This window comes from Hypomesus nipponensis, chromosome 6 (assembly GCF_054491055.1).
Source record: "Hypomesus nipponensis isolate SF chromosome 6, ASM5449105v1, whole genome shotgun sequence".
NCBI lineage: Eukaryota > Metazoa > Chordata > Actinopteri > Osmeriformes > Osmeridae > Hypomesus > Hypomesus nipponensis.
The window spans coordinates 7,450,304-7,470,782 of NC_140366.1; the positions used below are offsets into that span (position 1 = coordinate 7,450,304).

General features: G+C 42.0%; 2 protein-coding genes across 2 annotated transcripts; both read left to right on the top strand.

The window, feature by feature from the left end:
* Window positions 1-1,052: 1,052 nt before the first annotated feature.
* LOC146286821 (protein turtle homolog B-like) lies at window positions 1,053-5,485 on the top strand. The gene is made up of 10 exons (XM_084700229.1): window positions 1,053-1,148; window positions 1,324-1,641; window positions 2,031-2,333; window positions 2,791-3,099; window positions 3,575-3,877; window positions 4,335-4,463; window positions 4,562-4,590; window positions 4,676-4,744; window positions 4,913-4,987; window positions 5,071-5,485. The coding sequence occupies exons 1-9, from the start codon at window positions 1,088-1,090 to the stop codon at window positions 4,967-4,969; spliced, it is 1,578 nt and encodes a 525-aa protein (XP_084556355.1). The 5' UTR covers window positions 1,053-1,087; the 3' UTR covers window positions 4,970-4,987; window positions 5,071-5,485.
* A 1,771-nt stretch (window positions 5,486-7,256) lies between these two features.
* On the top strand, window positions 7,257-10,188 carry LOC146286822 (uncharacterized). The gene is made up of 7 exons (XM_084700596.1): window positions 7,257-7,344; window positions 7,561-7,863; window positions 8,988-9,119; window positions 9,229-9,257; window positions 9,343-9,411; window positions 9,574-9,648; window positions 9,730-10,188. Exons 1-7 carry the CDS (start codon window positions 7,284-7,286, stop codon window positions 9,790-9,792), a joined length of 732 nt encoding a protein of 243 aa, XP_084556722.1. The 5' UTR covers window positions 7,257-7,283; the 3' UTR covers window positions 9,793-10,188.
* The last annotated feature ends 10,291 nt before the right edge of the window (window positions 10,189-20,479 follow it).

A 20,479-nucleotide genomic window follows, 5' to 3' on the forward strand; every position in this document is an offset into this window, starting at 1 on the left:
TGAGTTGTGTAGTGTTCACAGACTCAGCAGGAGGACATGGTGACATATGCCTCAGTCAATCTCTCCTCATCTAGAAGAAACTAGAGAGCCATCGATCGACATTGGTGACCACAGAGATCTTTCTCAACCATCAACAAACCTCAGGGAAGAAAAACATTGATAATGAGAACAGTTGCAGTCACGCCATATCTTGCCAGTTTCCATCCTGTGACAATTTGGAAAACCATTTATAAATATAGTTGTTTTACAGATTATGCATTGTTTTCTACACTGATATATTGTAGCATATATTGTAGCAGAAGTTCCCACAAATGTGTTGCACTTGTAGGTTGCTTTGCTTTCACCCTTCTGTCCAGTTCATCCCAAATCATCTCAATGGGTTTTGTCTGGACACACTTCTGGCCTTGAAGCCTACTGTCTTGTTTTTTTCATCCAAGTTAGTTCTGACATCGCCTGTAGGTATGTTTTTGGTCATTATCTTGCTGAAAGACAAATCCCTGACCAACTAAGTGTATACCAGAGACTATTGCATGGTGTTGTAAAAGGCTGTGGTACCCATTTTGTTACTTAATGCTAAACGACCTATCAAACCCGCAGTTCAAGGTCTTCTCTTCACCGTTCAAAAGGAGACTTGCTTACTCTGACCGGTGTTAAGTAGTGCTTGAAGAGCTTGTCTTGTGAGCCGCCTATCACGTAGGCTGATAATAACTTGTCTTCTCAATCTATGGTGGCTTTGGGTCTGTCAGACCTCTTCCTGTCAAAGTTTCCTCCAGTTTCCACAAGCCTTTTGATGATGAGACAGTACGCACTTACACCAAAATAATCAAACTTATCAATACTGCATGCCCTTTTTTATTTTGTGGCAATTTATACAAAATTGGTTTTACTGTCTGACAACTTATTAAAGAGAGGAGTACAGAATGACCAATGCACACTTCCTCATTCCTTCAGAAGTGTTGGTTTTTAACATGACGTCATTTCCTTTTTGGCTAAGATATTCAGTTGACCTCTAAATATGCACACAAATCATCAAATCCACACTATCTGAAGAGAGTACAGTTGAGAGTTGACTGTGAAGAGAAGAACCATGTTTGAAATTTGTCGTGCTGTTTTGGGATTATTTGTGACCATTGGGTTCCACATAGCAGGTAAAACAGTACACAGATTGGCCTATTATTTAGTTTACTTTAAAGTACATCTCTGTAATCTGGATTTTTATCAGTTATTGAATTATAGAAGTAATTAATGTATGTGCAAAACAGATGCAGACTTTATTTAAAGTTATAGTGCAACAGAGAATCACATGGATATATTTCTCTCCAGATGGAAGCCCTTACATTGAAGTACGCAAAGTAGGGGAAAACTTCCGAGTGCCGTGTGAGAATGTGGTTTACCCAAACTGCTCCTCTACTACGTGGATCTTCGCGAGTAGAAAGACCTCCGATAGCGCTGTGCTGGTTACCCGTGGAGTTAAAAAAAACTCAGGCAGAGCAAAGAGACTGAGGCTGGGGTCCGACTGTTCTCTGATTGTTCTTTATGTCAAAACTGAGGATGCTGGACGCTACAGCTGTCGACAATATCTCACAGAGGGGGGGAGACAGTACGGGGAAGATGCATCTATACATCTGGCGGTTGATACCAGTAAGTATGTGTCCTTGACTCCACCAGTAGGCTGTGACTTGAAATACAGGGCTGACAGCATCATATGAATGTCTGACCTAAACATAATTAACAATGTCAGTTCTGATCTCAGTAATATTATTTCAACAGATGAAGACAATGTTTAAAAGGAAAATGTGCAACAGATATTCACATAGAGATGTTTCTTATATTCGAAGTGTAATCTAGGTAGCAGTACTGTACATTCAATATAGACTTGGGGTTGTCGGGATACGTGTATCCATCATGTTCTTGTATAATATTACATTAAACGTAGAAAGTGTGATCATTATATTAGTTTCATCATTTTGACTAATTTACTAAATCTGATACAGTAACTCTAACCATTCATGAAATTCATTTCTTTCCAGGTGAATACTATTCCACACTTATCCACAAATTAGGAGAAAACATCAGTCTGCCATGTGACAATGTGGTTTACCCAAACTGCTCCTCTACTACATGGATGTTCGAAAGCACTGAGCTGGTTGGTCTTGGAGTTATAAAAAAAGATTCTGGCAGAGCAGAGAGACTGAGTCTGGGGTCCAACTGTTCTCTGATGGTTCTTAATTTCAAAACTGAGGATGCTGGAGTCTATGTTTGTCCACAATATCTCAGAGACGGAGAGAGTAAACACAGGGAAGATGCAGTAGTAGAGCTGTTTGTTCAAACCAGTAAGTATGTCAGGTTCAACTAAGTGGGCTTATAGAAGAAACAACATGATGAAATTTAACATAGATCTTAACCCTAACATCTCTTCTCAGTCACAGTGTCCTTGACTCCACCACTAAGCTGTGACTTGAAATACAGGGCTGACAGCATCATATGAATGCCTTACCTTAACATAATTAACAATGTTAGTTCTGATCTCAGTAATATTATTTAAACAGATGAAGACAATGTTTAAAGGAAAATGTGCAACAGATATTCACATAGAGATGTTTCTTATATTCTAAGTGTAATCTAGGTAGCAGTACTGTACATTCAATATAGACTTGGGGTTATCAGGATACGTGTATACCTTATGTTCTTGTATAATATTACATTAAACCTGGATAGTTTGATCATTACATTAGTTTACTAAATGTGATACAGTAGCTCTCACCATTCATGAAATGAATTTCTCTCCAGATGGAGACTATTCCACTCTTTACCCCGAAATAGGAGAAAACATCAGTCTGCCGTGTGACATTGTGGATTACCCAAACTGCTCCTCTACTACATGGATCTTCAATAGCATTGAGCTGGTTGGTCATGGAGTTATAAAAAAAAACTCAGGCAGAGCAGAGAGACTGAGACTGGGGTCCAACTGTTCTCTGATTGTTCTTAATGTCACAACTGAGGATGCTGGAGTCTACCTCTGTCAACAGGATCACACAGAGGAAGGGTATACATATGGGGAAAATGCAGCGGCAAAGCTGATTCGGATTGTTCAAACCGGTAAGTATGTCAGTTTCAACTATGTGGGCTTATAGTGGAAACAACATGATGAAATCTAACATTGATCTTTAACCCTAGCATCTCTGCTCAGTCAGTGTCCTTGACTCCACCAGTAGGCTGTGACTTGAAATACAGGACTGACAGCATCCCATGAATGTTTGATCTTAACATAATTAACAATGTCAGTTCTGATCTCAGTAATATCATGCGAACAGATGATGACAATGTTTAAAGTAAAATGTGCAACATATATTCACATAGAGATGTTTCTAATACTCTAAGGATAATCTAGGTATTAGTACTGTACATTCAATATAGAATTGGGCTTATCAGGATATGTGTATACATTGTGTTTTTGTATTATATAACATTAAACATAGAAAGTTTGATCATTATATTATTTATCCACACTTTGATACATTTACTAAATGTGATACAGTAACTCTCACCATTCATGAAATGCATTTCTCTCCAGCTGGAGTCTTTTCATTTCTTGAACACAAAGTTGGAGAAAACATCAGTCTGTCGTGTAACTATGTGGTGAACCCAGACTGCTCCTCTACTACATGGATCTTCAATAGCACTGAGCTGGTTGGTCTTGGAGTTATAAAAACAGACTATGGCAGAGAAGAGGGACTGAGTCTGGGGTCCGACTGCTCTCTGATGGTTCTCAATGTCACAACTGAGGATGCTGGAGTCTACAAATGTCGACAATATCTCACAAAGGGAGGGAATCAATACTGGGAAGAAGCAGTGGTAGATCTCTATGTTCACAGCAGTAAGTATGTCAGATTCAACTATGTGGACTTACAGAGGAAACAACATGATGAAACCTAGATCTTTAACCCTAGCATCTCTTCTCAGTCAGTGTCCTTGACTACAGGACTGACAGCATCACATGAATGTCTGACCTTAACATAATTAACAATGTTAGTTCTGATCTCAGTAATATTATTAAGCAATAAGCCCCAAGACGCCGTGGTTTGCGCTGATTTTAGAACAGGTAAGGGGAGTTGTTAGGCACGACGCGAAGCAGAGTCTTAATGTCATTAAGTTAGCAACAATGTTAATTACAATAAACATAACATGTTATAAAATAGTAATATAAAACTTTGATTATGATTAGAGCACATTAAACCATAACATTGAACCAGTTTCAGCTACATCTTTGTTAAATCAGAGATGTACAATGTTCAGATTGTCAGTATGTGATCCTGGTTTGTAACATCATACAGGTCTCACAACATCCCTCTCCACCACTTCAACACCTCCAGTTACTGTGGGTGCAGCAGTGCGTGGAGCCATCGGTTCAGTCCTGCTCTGCCTCCTGGCTGTCATCATCATAGTTCACAAGAAGAGAGCCAGTAAGTTACCCTCATTGTTTGATGAATGTATAATTTTGGAAAGCCACTTATATACCTATTTTGAGAAGGTATTGATTCTTAATTTTTGCTGTTTTCAGAGAAGGAAAAGCCAAACTACGACACTCTTGTAAGTATCAATATCTTTGTTGATCATATTCAACAAACATGAACCTTGAACTGAAATTCTGTTTACTTGTTTCGAATTTGCATAGGCTCTGACTACAAACATTGTTAGTAACACCACAGGGAACCAGCAAACCCATCTTACCAATGACGAAGAGGTGAGAAAGAGATGCCAGTTATTTCATGTTATTAACTCCAAACATCCCTCAGTGTGTGTAACAGCAAAAGCTTATATTTAACGGATCAGAGTCAAATCATGGAATCCACCGAGTCACTTAGAAACACCCTGTTTGTGCTGAATTCTTCTGGTAAAACTTCACCCCTAGGATGGATGTGACGATGGCCCCACCTATGCCACCATCAACGACCACAGCCAAACCTAGGCTGCTCCAAAACCAGATGTAAGTAAAGATACAGTACTACAGTATTAAAACAGTGTGTACAAACATCTATCATGGGTTGTTGAGTTGTGTTGTGTTCACAGACTCAGCAGGAGGACATGGTAACATATGCCTCAGTCAATCTCTCCTCATCAAGAAGAAACTAGAGAGTCATCGAGCGACACTGGTGACCACAGAGATCTTTTTCAACCGTCGACAAACCTCAGGGAAAGAAAAAATTGTCATGAGAACCTTTGCAGTCATGCCATATCTTGTCAGTTTTCATGCTATGTAACCATTTATAAAAACCATTTATATATGTATTTGTTTTACAAATCATGCATCGCTTCTTCACTGATATACTCTATCTATTATACATATAAATTCACGTATACTCCTGTAAAGGAAAGTACTGCTGTATATTGTACAGATTCAGAGAAGAGGAGTTTGAGCGCCTCTCGTTTTCTCAAATTGCTTCTGCTATTCTGTGTTTTCAATCGATTAAAGCATTGACCACTATGACACAAACACAAGTATGTTATTATAATTTGTATTATTTCACGTTATTAACTTCTATGCAAGAATCTTAACTTTCCTAAGGCCTAAGAAGCCGAAGGCCAGGAGGAACATGGCTTCCAGGGTGGAATCGGTGGCAGGGGAGGAGTAGCCAGTGCCAATTGTGTGGATATAGGCGGCTAGCAGGTTGGCAGTGAGAGTGAGCCGTGCAGGAAGAGAGCGCGGATCTAGGCGCTTAGGCCTGTCATAAGGAGGGAGGTCTGACTGTGGGGGGAAACAGACAGCAACTTGAAAGAGAAGTTGGTGCCACTGAGGTACATGTGGTTAGTGGAAGTGTGGATGGAGAGGTGCATGTGGACGTAGGAAATGAAGCTGGTGATGGAAAGGAGGTCGAATGAGGGGAAGGTAAGGTGGTGAGCAATGTGGAAGGACTTAAAGGACCCGACGATGGTGCAGAGAGCAGAGACCTAGGACGGGAGGAGAAGGTCGGCCAGGTCCATGTAATCACCCTGGAGGGTGGCTAGAGGGAGGGAGACAAGAGGAGGCAGAGGGGGCTGCGGGGCAGGCAGAGGGAGGCCTTGTGACCAGCGTGAAGGCGGAGGCAGGGGCGGGCAGGGTCCCGACAGGAAGAGCAGGAGCTGGGCCGGGCAGGATGTCCGGAGCGGAGCCACCTGAAGAGGGGGAGGCACAGGGCAAGGTCAGAGGGACGCAGGCCGGAGGAGCCAGGAGCCAGACCAGAGCAAGCAGGGGCAGGACCAGACGCAGGGCAGAGGGGCAGTGAAGAGCCCATGGAGGCAATGAACGCCGCGAACAGAGCAGGAAGATCAGCGAGGGCAAGTTAAAATGACTGGTCATAATAAAACTTCTCTTCAATCTTCTTGCACAGTAAGCAATATTATTGAACCGGTTTCAGCTACTCCTTTGTTAGATCAGTGACTTACAATGTTCAGATTGTAAGTATGTGATCCTGGTTTGTAACATCATACAGGTCTCACAACACCCCTCTCCACCACTTCAACACCTCCAGTTACTGTGGGTGCAGCAGTGGGTGGAGCCATTGGTGCAGTCCTGCTCTGCCTCCTGGCTGTCATCATCATCATAGTTCACAAGAAGAGAGACAGTAAGTTACCCTCATTGTTGTTCATAAAATGTATGGAGAGTATAATTTTTGGAAGCCACGTACATATTTATTTAAAGATAGTATTGATTCTTAATTTTTGCTGTTTCAGAGAAGGAAAAGCAAAACAATGACACTTGTGAGCATCAATATCTTAGTTGAGCACATTCAACGAACCTGAACAGTGAACTGAAATTCTTATAGTAGTTAAAACTGAGACTTTATTACTTTGACCAGTGTTAAGCTGTGCATAAAGCTCTTGTCCTGTGAGTCACCTATCACGTAGGCTGTTGACTAACTTGTCTTCTCAATCCATTGTGGCTTTGGGTTAGCCAGACCTCTTCCTGTCAGAGTTTCCTCCAGTTTCCAAGAGCTTTTGATGATGCATGAGACTGTAATCAAAACGCCAAACTAATCAAACTCATCAATAATGCATGTCCTTTTTATTTTTGTGGCAATGTATATGTAATTGTTTTACTGTCTGTCAACGTATTAAAGAGACGAATACAGAATGACCAATGCATACTTCCTCATTCCTTCAGAAGTGTTGGTTTTAAATGTGCTCATGAGGTCATTTCCTTTTTGGCTAAGATATTCAGTTGACCTCTAAATAAGCACACAAATCATCCAATCCACACTATCTGAAGAGAGTACAATTGAGAGTTGACCGTGAAGAGAAGAACCATGTTCGAAGTTAGTCATGCTGTTTTGGGATTATTTGTGACCATTGGGTTCCACATAACAGGTAAAACAGTACACAGATTAGCCTATTATTTAGTTTACTTTAGAGTACATCTCTGTAATCTGGATTTGTATTAGTTATTAAATTATAGAGGTAATGAATGTATGTGCAAACAGATGAAGACAATGTTTGATTATTTAATTATTTATCATCATTTTGATTAATTTACTAAATGTGATACAGTAGCTCTCACCATTCATGAAACGCATTTCTCTCCAGATGGAGAATTTTCCACTCAACAATACAAAGTAGGACAAAACATCAGTCTGCCGTGTAACAATGTGGTTAACCCAGACTGCTCCTCTACTACATGGAACTTCATTAACATTGAGCTGGTTGCTCATGGAGTCATTAAAAACAACTCAGGCAGAGCAAAGAGACTGAGGCTGGGGTCCAACTGTTCTCTGATTGTTCTTTATGTCAAAACTGAGGATGCCGGACAATACACCTGTCGACAATATCCCACAGAGGGGGGGAGACAGTACGGGGAAGATGCAGTGGTAGATCTGTCTGTTCATGCCAGTAAGTATATTATGTGACGATTCGTTCTCCCCCCCCCCCGGGTGCAGGACAGCAAATGAGACGCTGAGACAGACAGTTTGCAGCAATACTTCAGTTATATATATTTTTTCTCTTTTTAGCGGAGCCAGAACGCTAGCAGGCACACTGCCGTACTAGGTAGTCAAAATCCGTCAACAAAATGGCATATAACTGTTTGGACAACTCTTAGACGGTCCCTCAACCGCCGTTGCGCCAATCACTCTCCGGCTCCACTCTCCCCTCCTTCCTCTAATCGGGACCTTTTAAAGCAAGCACAATCAGGAATATGAGTTACACCTGTTAGTTGATTACCTCAATTAAGCGTCCTTAGGCCTACCTCCCAGGAGAGGGTGCCCCCGGACCCTGTATTCCACCTGACCCCTCATCCACCTGACCCCTCACAATTAGTATTAACTATGTGGGTTTACAGAGGAAACAACATGATGAAACCTAACATGGATTTTGAACCCTAACATCTCTTCTCAGTCACAGTGTCCTTGACTCCACCACTAAGCTGTGACTTGAAATACAGGACTGACAGCATCCCATGAATGTCTGACCTTAACATAATTAATAATGAAAGTAGATCTGTAGACTGCTATTTATTTTGAGGTTTTCAAATATTTGTAAGGTATTGCATCAAATGGTTTAACTCCAACCCCTATAATATGCCACCAACCTCAACTGTTTTCTGCTCCAACAGATGAAATCATTACCTCTGCATCCAGCATTTCCCCAATCATGAAAGGTATGTTACCACCATATAAACCATTTACCACACAGAGTTCGACATGGGTGCAGTACAGTTGTGATTTAAATACAAGGTTGACAGTAAATGTGTCAATCCGGAGCATATCGACTACCAATATGTATACCAATGTCAGTTGGGATCCAAAGATTACATAAAACATGCATCATGTTATTAAGACGTCAATGGTCATTACAGTAAAACCTAAAACGTAATAAAATTGTAATAAAAAACTTTTATCATGATCAGTGCACAGTAAGCCTTAACATTGAACCAGTTTCAGCTACTCGTTAAATAAATCAGTGACTTACAGTGTTCAGATTGTAAGTATGTGATCCTGGTTTGTAACATCATACAGGTCTCACAACACCCCTCTCCATCACTTCAACACCTCCAGTTACTGTGGGTGCAGCAGTGGGTGGAGCCATTGGTGCAGTCCTGCTCTGCCTCCTGGTTGTCGTCATCATCATAGTTTACAAGAAGAGAGCCAGTAAGTTACCCTCATTGCTGCTCATAAAATGTATGAAAGTATGATTTTGGGAAGCCACATACATATATATGTTGAGCATGTGTCGATTACTAATGTTTGCTGTTTTCAGAGAACCGAAAGCCAAACAATGACTCTCTTGTGAGTATCAATATCTTAGTTGATCACGTTCAACAAACATGAACAGTCAACTGAAATTCTGTTCACTTTTGTCAAATTGACATAGGCTCTGACTACAGATATAGTTAGTAATACCACAGGGAACCAGCAAACCCGTTCTACTAATGAGGACAAGGTGGGAAAAAGATACCAGTTATTTCATGTTATTAACTACAAACATTCATTGGTGTGCTTAACACATATTTAATTGATCCGAGTCAAAACCTTGAATCAATCATTGAGTCACTTAGAAACACCCTGTTTGTGCTGAATTCTTCTGGTTAAACTTCACCCCTAGGATGGACGTGACGATGGCCCCACCTATGCCACCATCAACCACCCAAGCCAAACCAAGGCTGTTCCAAAACCAGATGTGAGTAAAGATACAGTACTAGTATTGAAGCAGTGTGTACAAACATCTATCATGGGTTGTTGAGTTGTTTTGTGTTCGCAGACTCAGCAGGAGGACATGGTGACATATGCCTCAGTCAATCTCTCCTCATCTAGAAGAAACTAGAAAGCCATCGAGCAACACTGGTGACCACAGAGATCTTTCTCAACCGACAACAAACCTCAGGGAAAGAAAAAATTGTCATGAGAACCTTTGCAGTCATGCCATATCTTGTCGGTTTTCATGCTGTAACCATTGTATGAAATGTAACCATTTATGAAAACCATTGATATATTTATTTGTTTTGCAAATGATGCATTGCTTTTTTACACTGATCTACTTTATCTATTATACCTATTAATTCCATATTTAATACACCTATAAACTCCTGTAAATGAAAGTACTGCTGAGTAGTGGTCTTCTGTTCACATACAGATTCAAAGAGGAGTTTGAGCGCCTCTCGTTTCCTCAACTTGCTTCTGCTATTCTGTTCTTCCATCGATTGAAGCATTGACCACTATGACACGAATAAAAGTATACTTTACTGTTACTACCATTTGTATCATTTCTCGTTACTAACTTCTATGCAAGCATTTTACTTGCTGTCGTCTGGAGCTAACTGAAAATGCACCTCTGTCCTGTTAGAGACAAATGTTTACTCATTTGTATTCCAAATAAATGGTCTTCTATTTAGTATTTTATTCATGAATGAAGTTGATCGTTTCTGTGTCCAATCTCTAGTGACATCCATTAGAATTGTTTTATTTAGACTCCCATCTCAACTATAACCTCTCCATGTGAGACATCACCTAGAACAGGACTTGAACTGGGTATTCACAGCTTCATCAAAGTAGTAACCAGTATCCAAGAGTGGAAACCGTTAGTTAGAGATTGAAGACAGATAATATTATGCAGAGTCCATGCAGTACGACCTGACTTTGTAGAGTTTCAAAAACCGTACTTCACATTTTTCAGACCAGGTCAAGCATCTTCACATGCAAGAATTCCCTATATGGAGAAAAACAGTGGTGTGTTTTTTGTTTGCCCAAGATAGCAAATGATATACTGTGGAATGACATACTTCCTATTTCAGTGGCATTTAGCACGCTTTGAGATAAGTCATCGTCTTTCTTCAACACGTCCGCCTATATCTCCCAACATCGTTGAAACGTGAGAAAGAGAAGAGGCAAACACAAATGAAGAGGAAGCAGTTATTTTTAAATGCTTTAGTATTGCATCAAATGGTTTAACTCCAACCCCTATAATATGCCACCAACCTCAACTGTTTTCTGCTCCAACAGATGAAATCATTACCTCTGCATCCAGCATTTCCCCAATCATGAAAGGTATGTTACCACCATATAAACCATTTACCACACAGAGTTCGACATGGGTGCAGTACAGTTGTGATTTAAATACAAGGTTGACAGTAAATGTGTCAATCCGGAGCATATCGACTACCAATATGTATACCAATGTCAGTTGGGATCCAAAGATTACATAAAACATGCATCATGTTATTAAGACGTCAATGGTCATTACAGTAAAACCTAAAACGTAATAAAATTGTAATAAAAAACTTTTATCATGATCAGTGCACAGTAAGCCTTAACATTGAACCAGTTTCAGCTACTCGTTAAATAAATCAGTGACTTACAGTGTTCAGATTGTAAGTATGTGATCCTGGTTTGTAACATCATACAGGTCTCACAACACCCCTCTCCATCACTTCAACACCTCCAGTTACTGTGGGTGCAGCAGTGGGTGGAGCCATTGGTGCAGTCCTGCTCTGCCTCCTGGTTGTCGTCATCATCATAGTTTACAAGAAGAGAGCCAGTAAGTTACCCTCATTGCTGCTCATAAAATGTATGAAAGTATGATTTTGGGAAGCCACATACATATATATGTTGAGCATGTGTCGATTACTAATGTTTGCTGTTTTCAGAGAACCGAAAGCCAAACAATGACTCTCTTGTGAGTATCAATATCTTAGTTGATCACGTTCAACAAACATGAACAGTCAACTGAAATTCTGTTCACTTTTGTCAAATTGACATAGGCTCTGACTACAGATATAGTTAGTAATACCACAGGGAACCAGCAAACCCGTTCTACTAATGAGGACAAGGTGGGAAAAAGATACCAGTTATTTCATGTTATTAACTACAAACATTCATTGGTGTGCTTAACACATATTTAATTGATCCGAGTCAAAACCTTGAATCAATCATTGAGTCACTTAGAAACACCCTGTTTGTGCTGAATTCTTCTGGTTAAACTTCACCCCTAGGATGGACGTGACGATGGCCCCACCTATGCCACCATCAACCACCCAAGCCAAACCAAGGCTGTTCCAAAACCAGATGTGAGTAAAGATACAGTACTAGTATTGAAGCAGTGTGTACAAACATCTATCATGGGTTGTTGAGTTGTTTTGTGTTCGCAGACTCAGCAGGAGGACATGGTGACATATGCCTCAGTCAATCTCTCCTCATCTAGAAGAAACTAGAAAGCCATCGAGCAACACTGGTGACCACAGAGATCTTTCTCAACCGACAACAAACCTCAGGGAAAGAAAAAATTGTCATGAGAACCTTTGCAGTCATGCCATATCTTGTCGGTTTTCATGCTGTAACCATTGTATGAAATGTAACCATTTATGAAAACCATTGATATATTTATTTGTTTTGCAAATGATGCATTGCTTTTTTACACTGATCTACTTTATCTATTATACCTATTAATTCCATATTTAATACACCTATAAACTCCTGTAAATGAAAGTACTGCTGAGTAGTGGTCTTCTGTTCACATACAGATTCAAAGAGGAGTTTGAGCGCCTCTCGTTTCCTCAACTTGCTTCTGCTATTCTGTTCTTCCATCGATTGAAGCATTGACCACTATGACACGAATAAAAGTATACTTTACTGTTACTACCATTTGTATCATTTCTCGTTACTAACTTCTATGCAAGCATTTTACTTGCTGTCGTCTGGAGCTAACTGAAAATGCACCTCTGTCCTGTTAGAGACAAATGTTTACTCATTTGTATTCCAAATAAATGGTCTTCTATTTAGTATTTTATTCATGAATGAAGTTGATCGTTTCTGTGTCCAATCTCTAGTGACATCCATTAGAATTGTTTTATTTAGACTCCCATCTCAACTATAACCTCTCCATGTGAGACATCACCTAGAACAGGACTTGAACTGGGTATTCACAGCTTCATCAAAGTAGTAACCAGTATCCAAGAGTGGAAACCGTTAGTTAGAGATTGAAGACAGATAATATTATGCAGAGTCCATGCAGTACGACCTGACTTTGTAGAGTTTCAAAAACCGTACTTCACATTTTTCAGACCAGGTCAAGCATCTTCACATGCAAGAATTCCCTATATGGAGAAAAACAGTGGTGTGTTTTTTGTTTGCCCAAGATAGCAAATGATATACTGTGGAATGACATACTTCCTATTTCAGTGGCATTTAGCACGCTTTGAGATAAGTCATCGTCTTTCTTCAACACGTCCGCCTATATCTCCCAACATCGTTGAAACGTGAGAAAGAGAAGAGGCAAACACAAATGAAGAGGAAGCAGTTATTTTTAAATGCTTTAGTATCTGCACAATAAACCTGCTAGTTTTTGTAGCCATGGCTAAAACTGTTTTCACGAGGGTTGGTCGTTAAATGAGATGACCCAAAGACCCTCATTTAAATCCCGGAAAAGACAAGGAATAGTGATGAAACCAGAGACCCTTCTGAAATCATCCTAAAACTTCAAAAGATTGTTGATTTTATTTACATATGATTTTATTGAACCTACCAGCAATGTGTGCTTTACATTGACTGTAGCTAAGCATCAGCACTCTTGAGAACTGAGATGCAGTTCATCATTTAAACAAGAGATGGAGCCACACATTGTTCTCGCCATCTGCATCAATGTGTGTGAATGAGCTGTGGGTCACATTGAACTGTCATATTGGAAGCAGGGAAATTCTAAGCACCTAAACTGTCAGACTTAAAGTAGTTGTCATTACCTCCCAGTAAAATCAGTTGACCACCCACCAGATAAGCTTTTCTTGTATTTTTTCACCCAAAATGTGTCTGCATTTGAAAGGGTAACTGTGTATTGGTTTGTATGTGAGTACGCGTGCATACGTGAGCAGCAAGCTACTTCCCTTACTCTCTAAACAGTTCCGTAATTTGATCAAGGTCACAGTTGTTCCATCTAACCCTTTCATTTGCCCAGGTCATCCTTGTTATCTTGCCGGAGGGCAGGTGGCAGAACTGCCAGAGTCATTGAGCGGTAAATCACCCCAGGGTTTATAGGAGTATTGACCCCGTACTGTGCAGCCCCACAACAGATTAGACCGAGGCACAAAGTCCTGAGTCATCGAATTCGAATGGAGGAGTGGAAGAGTGGGAGAGAGACCAAGCCTGCCGTCCTCGGCCCGGGCCCTCTCTCTCTCTCTCCCCTACATTTCCTGTCCGCTCCACACGAAATGAATAAAGCCGGAAATGCCTCAAAAATATATCTTCAAGAAGACAATGTGTTGCTCTGTGTAGGTGCCCAAAGAGACACCATGTCGTGAACCGAATTTCCTGGATTAACTATTTCAAACAGGACTCTGCCGAGAATAACACAGAGGACCCTACAGTACGGTAAGCTTCTCAGACATTTTACAAATCCACACAATTATGAAAACATCAACTATGGTTCCTGATATCGCATAAATAGAGCTTTAAACATCTCCCAGTGGATTACATTAATTGGTATCTTGTCTTCCCTGGTCTCTGCTGTGCCGGATGGCCTAATAACATGGTTCATCCTTCGGTGTCATTGACCCCTGCTGCCCCCTAAAGGACAAACATTGAAGTGCAGGCACACAGAATTCTTGACTGAAGATGTGTTCACAGATTCGACAGACTCAGTGACGGTCGCGCTGGACTTCCCGAGCTACAGAGCTGACCAGTATTCTCCCCTACACTAGTAAGAGTGTACTTGAAAGAGATAGAAAGAGAGATAGAGAGAGAGAAAGAGAGAGAAAAAGAGAGCAGGGAGACATGGAGGAAGGAAAAGATGTGAGCAGGAGGAAGGGACAAAACGCACATCACAATCACACCCAGCGCACTCCGCTCAACTCTCCCTGCTGCTGTCGTCATGGCAACGGGTCACGTGGTCCCTGCTGTCCCAGATTATTTCCCCCCCACCCCTCCCCCTGCTTAGCTACTCAAGAAGAGGGAGAAAAGAGAGGCACTCTAACCAGCCTGTATCGCTCTCTCTCCTTCTCTCTCTCTTTCTCTTTCTCTGTCTCTATCTCTCTCTCTCTCTCTTTCTCTTTCTCTCTGTCTCTCTGTCTCTCTCTCTCTCTCTTTCTCCTTCTGTTCAGCTCAGCTGTTTATGGCATTGCGTTAGATAAAACGCCTGCGTTGCGTAACAGCACAAGCCTCTGTTCCATCCTGCACCTCCCCTTCTCTCTCTGCTGTCCTGCCGGCCCTTGTTGTCGGTGAGGTTCAGCAACAACAAGGGATTTGGTGGAGAACGGAAAGGAAGCAAGAAAGACGCGTTTTCTAAAGAAACCCCAATGCCTACTGGGATTGTTTCAGCCCTCTGTCTCTCCTACTGTCCCCCTTTTGCTTGGCCTTTTTTGTCTCTCTGTATCCAGGCCACCTTGAATCTCCAGAGCAACTTGGCTCAGAAACAGGCTACTTGGTCTGTGTGTCTCTAACCGGTGATAAATAGCCCTCAAATAGCCTATTTGTATGCCAGCAGAATCCACTCGGCTCCCAGGCGAGAAGTGCTCTCGCCCCCAGACTGTGGAGAGGGAATGAGAGAGGGAAGGAAGTTCGAGAGAGAAAATAGGAGAGAGAGAGAGAGAGAGAGAGAGAGAGAGAGAGAGAGAGAGAGAGGGAGGGAGGGAGGGAGGGAGGGAGGGAGGGAGGGAGAGAGAGGGAGGAAGGAAGAGAGGGAGAGAGAGAGGGATAAAGAGAGAGAAAAAGAGAGATTTCACCTTTCTGGTCAATATCAAAGATGATGAGCGAAACGAAAATGGGTTCCTTTGTGGTCACAGCGTAGAGGGGGTGTTTGTGTGAAAACGCCTGTGAGAATGTAGAGAGGGCGCTTGTTGTGAAAAAGAAGAAACCACGATGCAAAATAGAACAACAGTTTGCACATGCCTCCCACACCCATGACCGCACACAAGAGAAAAAGGAGAACCTCCACAGACATAAGCAGCGTGCGCACAAAACAAATGTGACATCAAAAAGCTGAAGATGGTTTGTGAAGGAGCACTGCACATCCACCATTGCTCGTGTTTACACAGACACACACACACACAAACACAAAACATGCTCAATGTCTCTTTGTAAGCAGGATAGAAAAATCACGTCTTACGTAAGCCCATGGGTCCTATGAGAATTCTGCTCTGGCCTGGTTTGTGGAGACATGCGGGAGGTGCAGTCACTCTATCATGTATAACAGTGGATGCTCTCTCCAATCAGTCTTCGTGGAAGCAGGAAGCTGAGGAGGGTGTAGGCGTGTCTCATGGCCCCCAATACACATCCATCGATCTTTCACACACACACACACACACACACATACACACACACACACCACACGCACACAGCCCACACACACACACACCACGTACAGAATGGAGGTGAGTGTGTGGTGTGCTGTGAAGGGTAGACGGTAAGGATGTGTGTTTGGGCTCTGAATGATGTCACGGGGACACAGAGGGACACAGCAGGAGAGGCTGGGAAGGAACGCTGTGATTGGACAGCAAGATGACACCTCACAGTCAAACAAGGACCCTAACCTTAACCAGTCACACATTTTCGCACGGGCAAGCCAATCAAACTTGGTCTTCGACACATACACACGCATTTTCCCCATCTGTATGCCTGCTCTCTGTTTTGCATGGGAGCTTAGGAATGTTGTTGCGCCCTAATGGAGCGTAAAGCAGGCTTACACTTGAACCTCCACTTAATGCACCAAAGCAGCAGATTCACCATCTAAGTCACCTGAGACTTTATGGTTGATGATCACATTCAGGAAGCGAGGATCTCAAAAAGGAGCCTGGAGAGGGTGCAGGATGGAGACGGCAGCTGGGGGGTTACCGTGACAACGGCGATTAGCGCTATCCCGATTGGCCTTCGTTCAGCCCAGCAGGGTTCCATTCTGTCACCGGGGTAATTAACCCCCTCGCTCCCACCCTCCTCTGGAAGTTAGGGACGAGGCGATGCTTAGACACTTCCTTCCATGACTCAATCTGAACTAGGAAATGACATATCCCACAATGCATCAGAAGGGGATGACACAAGAGGCTCAGAGACAATATCACACCGTGTTACGTAACATCCAATGTAAAACCTTCACTAGCTTCACTTGTATATCACAAAGGCGAACGACATGAATTGAGTGTTCATCTCATTAACTGGAAAAACAGACCGGATTGTTAAAATGGAACGAGCACTTTAAATCTCTTATACCTAAATCTACTGGATCCGATTATAAATCAAGATCTAATTTCTTGATTAAGCATTTATAAGGCAGGCCTAATTGATTAACAATAATAACCGGAGTTCAAATTAAATATACGGTAGAACACTCCTGAAAAAGTCCTCAAAAAAACAAATTAACGTTGATGAATTTAAATTAGAATTCATTAACAATATATTTGGTCGTAGTAAGGGACCACAATCATTATTCACTGAAATACAAATTAAATAGTAAACAGTCTTGTCGTGGAACATTCTAATAGGATCAGAGGAGGAGATGGAGACAGGTTAGGAAAAGAGACAAACAGGTTGTGAGCGAAAGAGGGAGAGGGAGCGCCGGAGAGGTCGACAACTCGAGAAGGGCGTGGCGTCCTTCTGGCATGACATCATCCGAGATGATGTGTGCAGGGCCTGCCATGGCACAGTCTTGCCAGAGGGGGCAGAGCGGGAGCACGGCAGTGGTGGGGAGCATCGTTTGGCCCTCCCTCTCCCTTCACAGCCAGACAGCTGAGCTGACGAGCGAGTCTAGCTTTTCTGCTTAAGGGGGCCTGGAACCCCGCCCTGTCTGACTGAGGCAACATCTCATCTCTGGTACCTCATTCCTCAAATCACATCCTGATGGTGAGGAGGATTGCCACACTCACTGTCTGACACCAGTTAATCAAATCTCACCACTGGAAAGAAGCTTATGAGAAACGTTTAATTTTCAGACTGACTGGGAGTTTCAGTAGGTTCACACATGCAGTATCTAGGATTTGTCTTTGTGTGATTGTTTGCAGGGGTGTCACTTGCACCCCTACACACCCACCCACTCGCCCTTATATTCTCTGTCTGTCTTAGCAGTTTGACAACGCCTTGGAACCTGCTAAAGGTGATTCCGACGTCCTCTCACACACGTGTGTGCGTGTTACATACTGTTGCATGCAGTGCTTCCACGCGTGAATGAATCCATCCCTCGACAGACAGGATTTGCGCACATCCGCACGCACACGCCCCCACGAACGTCCTTTGTGTCTGAAAAGATGCATTTGGGTTGGAAGGGAGAGTGTGAGTGAAGGAGGGGTGGGGAGGGGAGAGGGTGGGGAGAGGGTGGGGAGGGGAGGGGAGAGGGTGGGGAGGGGGTGGGGAGGGGAGGGGAGAGGGTGGGGAGGGGAGAGGGTGGGGAGGGGTCAGTCCGAGTGCTGTGTGTAGTTCTTGTCCAGAGGCAAATCAAACAGTCATAGACTGACAGTGGCGATATTCAGCTCTCACACAAAGGAAGAGTTCCTTGAACTGAGGGACTTGGGTGTGTGTGTGTGTGTGTGTGTGTGTGTGTGTGTGTGTGTGTGTGTGTGTGAGTGTGTGTGTGTGTGTGTGTGTGGGGGGGGGGGGGTTAGGAGGGGATTTGGGTTGGTTTGTTCCTTTGTGCTCATGACATGCAGGATGGGGCTGAGGATAGGGAGGTTGTGTGTCCAGTGTGTGTGTACAGTGTGTACAGTGTGTGTGTGTGTGTGTGTGCTAGGTGAACTTGGAGAGAAGTAGGCCACTGGGGACAACGAGTGTGACAGCTAGCTCATCCTAGAACACACACACATACCACCACCCCCCTATGAGAGGCCGTATAGGCCATAATTCATACTTGGTCTCACATACATGCCATGACCTCACATATATACCATTATACTCTCACATATATACCATTATACTCTCACATATATACCATTATACTCTTGCACATAAACAACTTGGTCTCACATACATGCCATGACCTCACATATACACCATTATACTCTTGCACATAAACGACTTGGTCTCACATACGACACCATAACCTCACATATATACCATCATACTTTCACACATACACCATTATACTCTCACATATACACTATTATACTCTTGCACATACACCATTATACTCTCACATATACACTATTATACTCTCACATACACTATTATACTCTCACATATACACTATTATACTCTTGCACATAAACTGGCATACTCTCTTACACAGGCAAAAATACCCTCTTATATGTACCATCATAATAAAGTATGACAATATATGTAAGAGAGATAAATAGTATGTGTGAAACAGAAAGACAGATTACTAGTCTATGTGAATAAGAATAGTTATATGTGCAAGAGAGAATACTTGTCTATGTGAGAGAGTTTGATTGAAACGGAAGTAGTACTGAATTCTCAGTTACTGATTGGCTTACAGCCTTGTAGCCAGAGCAGTGCTTGCTAAACTGGAGCAACAAGGCACAATTAAAACAAGTAGTTGAACGATGCTTAAAATAAACATTTACAGTTTTTTGTTAGCAAGTTTAGCACGGTACACATGATTTTTCATTTGATTTACCTTCTTTAGCTAGGCACGTTTGTTTTTGTGGAAGTTAATGGTAATGAGGAGGAGGACATTACGTTGTTTTTTACTAATACAATGTGGTGTGTTCATGACATTACAAGGGAAACTGACAGCATGGGTCCTGACAGCATGGTTTTGCAAAGATTATTTAGCGAGTTTGCTTCTTACACACGGACAATGTTTTCCTTTATTTTGATTAGCCAGCGGTTAGGGGGGAGTGACAGTCTGGAAAGTTTGCGTGCATTTGAGGCTATGTATGCCTGTCTTCGTTCGATCATCAATTAAAATTAAAATTCGAAATAATTAGAAGTGAGACAACGATCTATGTTCGATTCAAGAGCACCTCCGACCATCAGAAATGGTCTTCCTGGTCGTCCTCACTTGAGGCATACGTAGCCTCAAGTGCACCCAAACTTTCCAGATTGTCACTCCCTCCTAACTGCTGTCTAATCAAAATAAAGGAAAACATTGTCCGTGTGTAACCTCGCGAAATAATCTTTGCAAAACCATGCGGTCAGGACCCATGCTGTCAGTTTCCCTTATAATGTCAAGAACACACCGCATTGTATTTGTAAAAAACAACGTAATGTCCTCCTCATTACCATTAACTTCCACAAAAACAAACGGGCCTAGCAAAAGAAGGTAAATCAAATGAAAAATCATGTCTACCGTGCTAAACTTGCTAACAAAAAACTGTAAATGTTTATTTTAAGCGTCGTTTTACTGTTAATTGTGCCTTGTTGCTCCAGTTTAGCAAGCACTGCTTTGGCTACAAGGCTGTAAGCCAATCAGGAACTGAGAATTCAGTACTACTTCCATTTCAATCAAACTGCCTTCCGTTTCAATCAAACTCTCACATAGACAAGTATTCTCTCTTGCACATTTAACTATTCTTATTCACATAGACTAGTAATCTTTCTTACATATCCTATCATTCTGTTTCACATATACTATTTATCTCTCTTAC